This window comes from the organism of the source record quoted next, assembly GCF_019968985.1.
Source record: "MAG: Porospora cf. gigantea B chromosome Unknown PgB_NODE_901_length_9664_cov_598.303, whole genome shotgun sequence".
In the NCBI taxonomy this organism is placed as follows: domain Eukaryota; phylum Apicomplexa; class Conoidasida; order Eugregarinorida; family Porosporidae; genus Porospora; species Porospora cf. gigantea B.
Window position 1 is genome coordinate 1 of NW_027179338.1, and position 9664 is coordinate 9664.

General features: G+C 53.4%; 6 protein-coding genes across 13 annotated transcripts; 5 read left to right on the plus strand and 1 right to left on the minus strand.

Moving 5' to 3' along the window:
* Positions 1-58: 58 nt before the first annotated feature.
* Positions 59-1288, plus strand: KVP17_003137 (uncharacterized protein; the record flags this gene model as incomplete). 2 transcript variants are annotated; one of them, XM_068520107.1, is made up of 1 exon in its annotated part: positions 59-1288. In XM_068520107.1, one exon carries the CDS (start codon positions 59-61, stop codon positions 1286-1288), a length of 1230 nt encoding a protein of 409 aa, XP_068371127.1. The 2 variants fall into 2 exon arrangements, with proteins under 2 accessions (XP_068371127.1, XP_068371126.1); XM_068520106.1 differs by having other exon boundaries at positions 164-1288.
* A 779-nt stretch (positions 1289-2067) lies between these two features.
* KVP17_003139 (uncharacterized protein) lies at positions 2068-2813 on the plus strand (the record flags this gene model as incomplete). 3 transcript variants are annotated; one of them, XM_068520111.1, is made up of 2 exons in its annotated part: positions 2068-2311; positions 2338-2813. In XM_068520111.1, the coding sequence occupies 2 exons, from the start codon at positions 2068-2070 to the stop codon at positions 2811-2813; spliced, it is 720 nt and encodes a 239-aa protein (XP_068371129.1). The 3 variants fall into 3 exon arrangements, with proteins under 3 accessions (XP_068371129.1, XP_068371130.1, XP_068371131.1); XM_068520112.1 differs by having other exon boundaries at positions 2068-2346; XM_068520113.1 differs by lacking the exon at positions 2068-2311 and having other exon boundaries at positions 2355-2813.
* A 60-nt stretch (positions 2814-2873) lies between these two features.
* KVP17_003138 (uncharacterized protein) lies at positions 2874-3458 on the minus strand (the record flags this gene model as incomplete). Its single annotated transcript, XM_068520110.1, has 1 exon — positions 2874-3458. The coding sequence occupies one exon, from the start codon at positions 3456-3458 to the stop codon at positions 2874-2876; it is 585 nt and encodes a 194-aa protein (XP_068371128.1).
* Positions 3459-3512: 54 nt separating this feature from the next.
* KVP17_005288 (uncharacterized protein) lies at positions 3513-3860 on the plus strand (the record flags this gene model as incomplete). The annotated part of the gene is made up of 1 exon (XM_068515093.1): positions 3513-3860. The coding sequence occupies one exon, from the start codon at positions 3513-3515 to the stop codon at positions 3858-3860; it is 348 nt and encodes a 115-aa protein (XP_068371132.1).
* A 99-nt stretch (positions 3861-3959) lies between these two features.
* On the plus strand, positions 3960-5248 carry KVP17_003135 (uncharacterized protein; the record flags this gene model as incomplete). Of its 3 annotated transcripts, none has more annotated exons than XM_068520102.1 (3): positions 3960-4251; positions 4289-4763; positions 4849-5155. In XM_068520102.1, 3 exons carry the CDS (start codon positions 3960-3962, stop codon positions 5153-5155), a joined length of 1074 nt encoding a protein of 357 aa, XP_068371122.1. The 3 variants fall into 3 exon arrangements, with proteins under 3 accessions (XP_068371122.1, XP_068371120.1, XP_068371121.1); XM_068520101.1 differs by lacking the exon at positions 3960-4251 and adding an exon at positions 5167-5248 and having other exon boundaries at positions 4459-4763; positions 4849-5124; XM_068520100.1 differs by lacking the exons at positions 4289-4763; positions 4849-5155 and having other exon boundaries at positions 3960-4274.
* Positions 5249-5337: 89 nt separating this feature from the next.
* KVP17_003136 (uncharacterized protein) lies at positions 5338-9357 on the plus strand (the record flags this gene model as incomplete). 3 transcript variants are annotated; one of them, XM_068520105.1, is made up of 3 exons in its annotated part: positions 5338-5775; positions 5803-6859; positions 7547-9357. In XM_068520105.1, the coding sequence occupies 3 exons, from the start codon at positions 5338-5340 to the stop codon at positions 9355-9357; spliced, it is 3306 nt and encodes a 1101-aa protein (XP_068371125.1).
* Between the last annotated feature and the right edge of the window lie 307 nt (positions 9358-9664).

Below are 9664 nucleotides of genomic sequence, written 5' to 3' on the forward strand. Positions count from 1 at the left end.
TTAAGGTAGTCGTCGGATGATCTGATGTACGTCATCACTGATGCATTATGATAATGACATGAAACGTAGACCGCTCGAGAAGAGCAGCCTTATTCAAATCTACTGCCTGGGAAGACCCCCATTCTCTGCTTCGATATTCTGCGAGGTGCAACAGGTATTTCGCATGCGCTCTTTCGCATTCTGTTTACTGGTCCTGTCACTTGCCGACCAAGGTGACGGTCAAGACGGTGGAGGCAGTGGTGGCGTTGCTGCCGCGAGCCCAGTAGATTCGTCACCTAACACGCCAAAGAAACCCTCATTCAAAGACACCGCCAAATCCTTGCCGAAGAAAGGCTCTCCCTCTGCGATTGACGGAAAGAAAGACTCGAAATCACCTACACAGAAAAAAGATGACGCTTCAAACAAGGGCAAGAAGAGCAGTTTTCCGTTGCTCAGTCAGAGTGACAAGGCACGGCAGGCATCCAAGAACGCACAGAAGCGTCCCGGTAGTCCGCCTCCAGATGTGGTGCCATCTAAGGCGCGGCGATTGCTGGGCGTCAAAGAAAAAAACACCGGCAACGCTGACAAAGGGGCTATCAAAGAGGATCCCAAAGACGAGCCCATTCTCGAGAAGGATGTCCAGGCCGACGAGATGAACGACATATCGTTCTCTCTCGACTTTCCTACCGCGAGCGCCTTCGATCTGCTGTTTGCGAAAGACATGAAGTTTTTTGGCTCGTCAAAGGGGATTAAGGAGTGTGATTGGCGGACAGTGCACATTGCGGGAATCGGGTCTCCCTCTGCAGACGCACCCAGCGGCAGTGGCGCTGCTGCTGGCAGCTCTGCTGGCAGCTCTGCTGGCGCTACTGCTGGCAGCTCTGCTGGCGCTGCTGCTGACGCTAAAGGTAAAAAAGGAAAGTCTTTGTGGTCGAAGCTCCGAGGGATTCCACGTGTGCTTGGTCTCAAACGCTCTCTGGACTTCAAGCACCAGAAAGTGGAAGTCAAGTCTGTGAGTCTGCGCCAGGAAGACAGTAAGGTGACGGTGGAGGTCTCGGGACACTGTTTGAAGACGAACAAGAAATCAAAAGCGGAGGAAAAGAAAGCGGTGGTTCTGACATTCGTCGGCGGTCACACCCCATCAGAAAGCGACAAGCCGAGGGACATAAAGCTGAACTCGGTAGACTTGCCTCCGAATGCGGCTCACATCAACGTTGGCAAGAACAAGACGATTCTCTATCTAAACAGCCGAGATGGACTTCAGACGAGCCTTGCTGTCGACATCCAAAAAAAGACCTTCGATCGAGCCTAACGTGACTGGTCCCTAACGTTGAATAATTGACTCTGCATACGTATCATCACCTCGACCATGGCGTCTGACTCTAGGCGTGCACCGCGCTGCACGCAGTTACCCACAAACAGTGTCGCTCTCACTGTCGCTGCACGCACCCAGGCAATGCCATTGACGCCCACGGCAATTTCGTACGGTACAGCCTCGCCAGTCCTGTCTAGCAAGAACGAATCCGCAGCCAGCAGCCGATCAGCTACGACTAGAGGAAACCCGCGGAGAACCCATCCCGACTGCGCCGCTGGCTCCTCGCATACGACGCGGGTCGGTCTAGAAAGAGGCCCAAGGTATGCCTCTCCAGTAGACCAGGACTTCCTGTCGTTTTTGCATTTGCAAGTGACAAGGACATCGGCGGATGCGCTGGCGACCAGACAGAGGACCGGGTCGCCAGCCTCAAGTTTGGGGCAATTCCTTCGACTGCCTCCAGCAAACTCAGTGAAGGGCAGGACTGCTTCCGATGACGCATTGATGTTCAGGATGTAAGCTTCCATGCTCATGTTCTTCTTAACCACCTCACCAATGATCACGTCTCCGACTTTTGGAAAGTACACCTTCCCAGCAGTTAGGACCTTCTCTCTTGGCGAGCTGTCTGCATCAGAAGGGCGGTCGCGACTCACGTGAAGCTCCCCACACTCCCGCCATTCTGGCTGGCGCGTTGTCCGGTCCTAAGTCGCCTGTATGCAGCCCCCACCACCGCCTACCTGGAACAAGCACGGATTCGCCCACCATTAATCCACAATTCAATGTACCGCTCTACTTATGACACGGACGTGATAACCTGGTCCCCTCAAGGGCGTGTTTACCAGATAGAGTACGCCATGGAGGCTGTGCGTCAGGGGACCTGTGGCATCGGTGCCAGGTCCAACACCCACGTGGTTCTGTGCGGTCTGCGTAGAGCCGCCAACAAGTTGGCGGCCCACAATAGGAAGATTCTCGAGGTCGACGAGCACATTGGAGCTAGCTTCGCTGGTATCACGGCCGACGCCAGTGAGAGCAAAACGCCTCTTACACAGAAATCTTGACAGAGGAGATGCGGCTTAAGTGCCTCCATCACAAGCTGACGCTGGGGTCTCCGATCCAGGTCCAGCGTCTGGTCATCGACGTGGCCGACCGGTCTCAGAAGAACACCCAGCTGGCGTCTCGCCGTCCGTTCGGCGTTGGCCTGCTGATTGCTGGCTACGACGCTACGGGACCACATCTATTTGAGACCTGCCCTTCTGGCAACTTTTACGAATACTACGCGCATGCCTTCGGTGCGAGATGTCAATCAGCGAGAACATTCCTTGAGAAACATCTGGACGACTTAGCCGAGTACACGCCTGAGGAACTCATCGTACATGCCCTGAAGGCTCTCCGTTCCAGCCTCGAGTCGGACCAGCAACTGACACTGGAGAAGCTGCACGTGGCCATCGTCGGGAAGGATCAGCCTTTCAAGGAGCTGACAGCAGAGGAGTTAGAGAGATTCCTCGACATCTCCGGTGGTGAGTAGTGCGTTATTCGAACACACATTCTTTGAAATCTGCCACGCGTCAACTGCCATACACAAACATCACGCCTCCACCTTCAAAGTGGAAATAGTTCCAGCAGTGTCCACGATCTTAACTGCGAATCTGCTTTGGGAAAGTAGGAATCGAGTAGAAAGCTCGTCACGGCACTGCTCTACGGCACGCAAGGCCTCCTCACGGGTAATGTCAGGGTGCCACAACTTGTCCAGTAACCCTAAAAGGAAGTTTGACCCATACCCATGGGCGCCTCGGGTGACAGGAACCATCGATGCCATAAAGTCCATCCAATAGAGTTTTGGAATTCCCTCGTCAGAGCCGGCGACCATACAATTCACTTGGTAGGGATTCGACCTCAGCGCTCTTGCCAACTCAGACCTGCTGAAGTTCGCTAATGCGTGAGTCGAGAGAGCGCGATCATTACGGAGCCGATGAAGATGTACGTTAGCTCGAATGTAGTCACCAAAGGAGTTCCGGTCGGCCTGAGGCCCCGCCGTGGCGATGACCTTGTTGTCATCGATTTCAAACATCTTGTTCTCGTCCTGTTTCATTCGGATGATGGAGTACGCAGCATATGTGTCAGTCGCGAGCAGAACGAAGTCCTTACCCTGGATGCCGATTACCGTGTCCATCTAAATGTTGTTATTTCGATGGAAGGTTATTGGAGGGATATTGCAGGCAACGACATGTACACCACGGCTGAAAAAGCTGTAGTAATCGCCCGTCTCCAGGGGTTGGTGCCGTCGAAGCGGGAGATGGAGGATTTGAAATACAAAACTGACGACAAGGTCGACAGAGCGACTTTCGAAAAGTGGACCAGTAGCATGCAGCCTCTATCACTCGACCTTGTGATGCCTCTGTTCAGGCGCTTCGATCCACAAAATACAGGAAAGATATCGAATCGTATCTTGAAGCACATCATGTGTGGCGGCCCTGGGGAGCCTCTAGACCAAGCAGAATGGGCGCACCTACAGACATTAGCCGGTGATGAGCAAGTGGACTACATGGCTCTGGTTTCGTTGCTGATGCAATAAGCCTCAGATGTTTCTTGTAGCGAACTGAACTGAAGTGCAGATTCCGTTTCACCTCCTGATTGGGTCATAACCATTAGTCAGATTAAAATTGTGAATTCGATGGAGCTGTCTGACGAGCAGGTACGCTACAAAACGCTCGCTGAACTGATAGCCTCCAGGGTGCGAGTCAACCAGGCAGCACAAGTCGGTACTCGCGCCGTGGATTTCGTTCGGGGGAAAGACGTGGTCAGTTGGATGCAAGACCACCCAGAGGACCTCAAATCAGCCGGAGTCGCCTCAACAGACCCCTTGGATCTCGGGTCGAAGCTCGTCGCACTAGGATTGCTGCGAAGGGCAGACAGAGCTGACGTTCATAACGTTAGAAAGGACGACAATAGCACTGAAATCAGAAGTAAGGTCTCTATTTTACGCTGAATCATTCGTTTCAGAACCCGGCAAGTGGCCTCGCCGGTTGGAGGTGTCAGCGGAGCAGGTATTCGACGGGAAGGGCTTCTACGTCCTTACCTTTGAGGGCAATCAGCGGTCTCACCATGTGGTGCTAGGACTGGTTATCGCTGTCATCCTGTTCTTCTGCATGTTTCCAGCATGGCCCCTTAAAATGAAGATGGGTGGATGGTACGTATCAGTGCTACTGATGACTGGAATTCTGATCCTCATCGTAGTTCGCCTCGCCCTTTTCGTCGCTTGTTGGTTCGGAGGGGCGGATTTTTGGCTCTACCCCAATTTATTCGCGGATGATCTCGGACCCATTGACTCGTTCCGGCCTCTCTACACATTCAGATATCGGAATGACGACTGGATTATGGTCGCAGCCCGCATCTTTAGTGTCTTACTTTCCGTGGCTGCTGTATTCAAGCTCGGAGAGACGCACTCCTTCAGGGACATTGGCCAGTTCGGCAGGCGGTGAGTTTATTTTTGTTTTTATTTATTTATTCTTATTAACGGAATAATTCTCTGAATAATTCTCATGCGTTCATTCGTTCTTCAGTCAATTTTTGGATGTCGTGGACTGGGGTTACCAGAAACTCTCCAACGAAAGCGACGAGCTAATTACGCCAGAAGGATTGAAAATAGAACCCGTTAACGAATTTCTGGATGAGAACGGCTTGGATTTTTCATGCATGCGGAAGTGCCGGTTCTCTAGCTGGATTGAAGTCCGCGAGGAATGCCTCTTTGACTGCGATTGTGCCGTGGAGTTGGTCAATGGACCGTGTTTCAAGAAGTGTGCCAACGAAGTTCAGACTAAGATTGAGGAGATTCACAGGTACGTTCTCAGCGGTGACTCCGTTCATTGATATTGTCCCAGGGATGTATGTTTAATCCGCGATGACGACGACGATGATGACGATGACGACGACGATTCATTGGAGCCGAAGACAGAGCTGTGATTGTATCGTGTTCTGGGCGAATAAATACCTGCTAGTTGAACGTTGTTCATGAGTCCGGTTACGTTATATTTGCTGAAAACAGTAATATTATGTGGAGAACTACCACGACTACGTGCGAAGAGATCTTCGGGCGAGACCCTGTCGTTCTGGTTAATGCTGGCGCAATTTCTGGCGAGGGGGCGCCTATAGTCGAGGCATTTGAAACTGGCGCTGACCATCTGATCAGCAGCCTTGGTGCCCCCGAAACCAAGATCATCATCATATTGTGCGAGTGTCGTTCAGTTGTCACTGACTTCCTCCGCGATCACTCCCCGTCTCGGGTATCATTCTTGCTTGACCATGACAGAAGCCTTTGCGAGGCGCTGAGGCTCGCTGAACCGGCAGTCAAGATGGTAGTGGGAGGGCACGTACTCCACTGTGAGACTGACCCTAGCCGAATCTCGCCTGAGCATGTCCTGCAGGTCGTTCGCGAACAAGAGGAGCGTCTGGGACCCCGGGTACCATTTGACTTTACTGTTACGCTTATGGTGAGTTTAAGGGTGATCAGCAACCAGCAATATGGAGCCGACGGACTTTTCCACGAGAAGCAAGCGACAATCTCCCAATCTGAGCGAGAGGCAGCACGAAGTAAGGAAGACGCATCCGTGAAGAAGTCCAAGCACGCCTCGAAATTAGATAAGAGGGGGCACCATTGCAGGGCACATTCTAAGAAATCAGACTCCCGGTTTGAATCTCATCTCGACGCAACCGCGGTCCCCTCCACCAGCACCTATGCTACAACAACCAACCGCACCATAACCCAGGGACGCGACCCTCTCACCTCAGTTGGCAGTCTATCGCGTGTAGGCTGGAACCAATGCCACCCTTTGAAATCGCATACCGACCACAATACGAACGAGTTCTACACGTACTCCACCATCAAAACCGTTGAGACCTACAATTCGTCTGACCAGCGCGAGTACGTCAGTCAGCACCTCATTAATGGTTCGACGACTAATTTACGGACAGCTAATGTACCGGAGGACCCCTCTGCGACGACTGGACTGCACACGTCTCTTCAGGCCTCTTCAAATGTGTACGTTCCTCTGCATGGTGGTCTCGAGTCGCCGGCAAGCGACGCCTTCAGAGCCCCTTTGGCGCCTTCCCCGTTGTCCAGCGCCAAACGAAGCAGTTCTCGGATTCGAGTGATAAAGGGTGAACATGACTTCGACTTCCGTTTCGTCGACCAAATGTGCAAGACCGCTCAATCGTCGCAGTTTGAACCCATTCACTCAAACAGCCAAGCGGTCTCGAGATCCGATGCAACGCTCACTGGCCACCAACAATCCTTGCACGTGTCGTCCAGAGTCGACTGGAGGTCTGATGCGACTCCTATGGAAGGGTCGGCCACCGTTGAGGTGCGCCAGCCGTTGCGCATGACTGTAGAAACGGTCCACCAGTTTGGCAACGTCTGCGAGGCCCCTTCCTCCACCCCAACACGCTCTGTATCGAAACCCACCATCATCGCTGAGGCCGGTACGTCATCCAGCTCGTATTCCGATGTGCTACGTAAGTCATCTCATGAGGCCCAAGCCACTCATTCTCCTTCGAGGTCCAAGCAGGCGATAAGCCGTGAGTCCTCTGACTTCTCTGTCTCTGAGGACCTTACTATGTGTGCCCCAGTCCATGCCACTCGTTCTCCTTCAAGTTCCAGACACGTGAGCCGTAACTCCTCTGTTTCTGGGCATCGAACCGAGGCACAAGTCACTCATTCTCCTTCGAGATCCAGGCAGGCGATCAGCTGTGACACCTCCGTTTCTCAGCATCGAACTGTCTGTGTCCCAGTCCATGCCACTCGTTCTCCTTCAAGTTCCAGGCACGTGAGCCGTAACTCCTCTGTTTCTGGGCATCGAACCGAGGCACAAGTCACTCATTCTCCTTCGAGATCCAGGCAGGCGATCAGCTGTAACTCCTCCGTTTCTCAGCATCGAACTATCTGTGTCCCAGTCCATGCCACTCGTTCTCATTCAAGTTCCAAGCACATGACCAGCCGTAACTCCTCTGTTTCTAGGCATCGAAGCGAGGCACTAGCCACTCATTCTCCTTCGAGGTCCACGCAGGCGATCAGTAACTCCTCTGTTTCTCAGGATCTAACGATGTGTGTTCCAGTACTGGTGCACTCCTCCTCGGGGTCCAACGTGCCTGTGAGCTCCGATCTGGTCGTCAAGTCCGATGAGCCCTCCACTCGACCGGGTCGAAAGCCGGAGCATTCCTTCTCGACACTACTCAGTGGACGTGACTCTATCTCAGAGCATTCAGTTCACAACTATGTGTCCGCTAGTCTGGACGGCACCTCCAGTGCCTCGGAGGGTCGCACCTTGGTCGCGCCGGTTTGGTGCCCGGCATCCTCGGGTTCCTCGAGTTCCTCGAGTACTCCGATTGCTGTGAACGCCTCTCCAGCGAACATCGCGCACTCTCCAACCAACCGAGAGATTGACGTGCAACTGGGCATTAGGATTGACGTGAACAGTAAGGACTCCTCACTTACCACCGTGGAAATTCGAAATCCGATGGTGACTGCGGTGAAACCCCTCACGGCTCACAAGGCGGAATGTGCTGACGTCACGCAGGCGCTCGGTGGACTGATCACCATTGAGCTTGAAGCCACAAAAATGGACGCGTCAAAATCCAGAGCGGCTTCCAAGTCACGCTCTGCCTCCAAGTCATTGGACATGAATCTACGCAGTGGGGATGTCTCCCTTCCAGGCCCGCTTTTGACTCCCGAGTTCCCGGTCACCTCTCACAAAAAATCTACTCAGAAGCGCTCGAGTATGAGCAAGCCTGCAGACAAACATTCCAGCCCTGAGAAGAGCCACAAACCCTGCCAACGTATGGACAGCACCAGTCTATCCAGCTTTGGGTGTGCCGTTACGCAGTTGCCTGTACGGGACTACGGAACTCAATTCGAAAGCAACAAGCGCAAAATTTCCAAGGCGCTGCGTCGGTCCCAGCACGGAATCATCATTATCGACGACTCGCAAGCCTTCTCAAGCGTCATTTCGCAGCTAGAGGATCAGGTGTGCGACACCCTATTCACTGAGCACGTTAGGTTTGCTCGGGTAGGCGTGGACGGCGAGTACGTAGAGCTGCTATGGGCCGAGATGGAGGCGCTGACAGCCCTTATTATGGACCTCGCGAAGCATCGAGATACCGTGTTGCCTGTGATTCACGCCACCCACGTTACTCCGGTGAGATGCGACCTGGAGGGCATCCACCTGGTGGCCGACTACACGATCCTAGGCGTCAACGGGGATACCGGAAAGGAATGTCGGTACCGTGTGCCTCGTTGCTTCTCTCACCTTGTTGGGACAATCACTGCCAGGGACTGCCACGTGTCTTCTGGTGCGATAGCTTACGTCGACACTCCCGCCATTCTACGATCTGGATCCTACAAAGCCGTCTGTAAGGGCCGCTCCGCCCTGGTTAACCTAGCAATAACGATGCCTGAGACATTAGCACTCACCTGCATTGGCTACGCTGGCGAGTCGTTGCGGTTATCGAAGAGTATGGTGTTGGAGCTCGCTGGTTACCTGGCATCCATGGTCTCCACGAACGCTAATGGGCGTGGAGCATTTTACACCTGGTTGTCGACTGATCACGGAATCTCGTCCTTTCACCTTGATCTCGGCGACGTGTGTGATAGGGTACTTCTCTTCAGCTCGAGGCTTGCCTTTGACTATGCCATCAGGTCGGTCGTCGTCGGAGCGCGCCGAGTCGTGGGCAGCTTCAAGGTGGTTCGAGCGGCCTACCGCTCAGTGCCGGTGACTCTCGTATACACAGATCCCGACATGCTAGATGGATGCGTCGATCAAATAGTCTCAGCCAACCCGGACATCCGGTCGCTCATCCACATTGATGAGTGTGAATCCGTTGACGTCTCCGTGAAAGCTCCTTATGACACTAACGACGCTCGGGAATTCGCAATGAGAATGAAGCAGGCCGGTTTTGTAGTCGCAGGCGCCAAACAACCAGCCGCCCACTTAATCTCAAGGACTCTACTGGCCGTCTCCGTCCGCCCCAGGGCTGCGCTGGCTGCGGCTCACGAAGCCCTGGAGATCATTATCCAGTAAAAACAGTTAACAGACAATCGTCATGCCGTGTACAGTAAAATTCGTATGAAAGAGGAACGAACTCAATAAACTCCACACAATGAATCATTTCGGTTGTGAAGAGTCGGCCAGTGTTCCTAGACTCAGGGTGGTCTACAGCTTCACAGTACAGACCTCCGAGTTGTCCCTTGCCCTTGCTCTGTTTCCAGCCTAGGACGGTCGGGACCAGTTGCGACTTGGAGAGCGTGGCTTCCGCCATGTCACCGTGTCTCTCAGATGATCGACCTGCTCATTTACTGTAGGTCTATCTTCCACCGCAGGTTAGTAG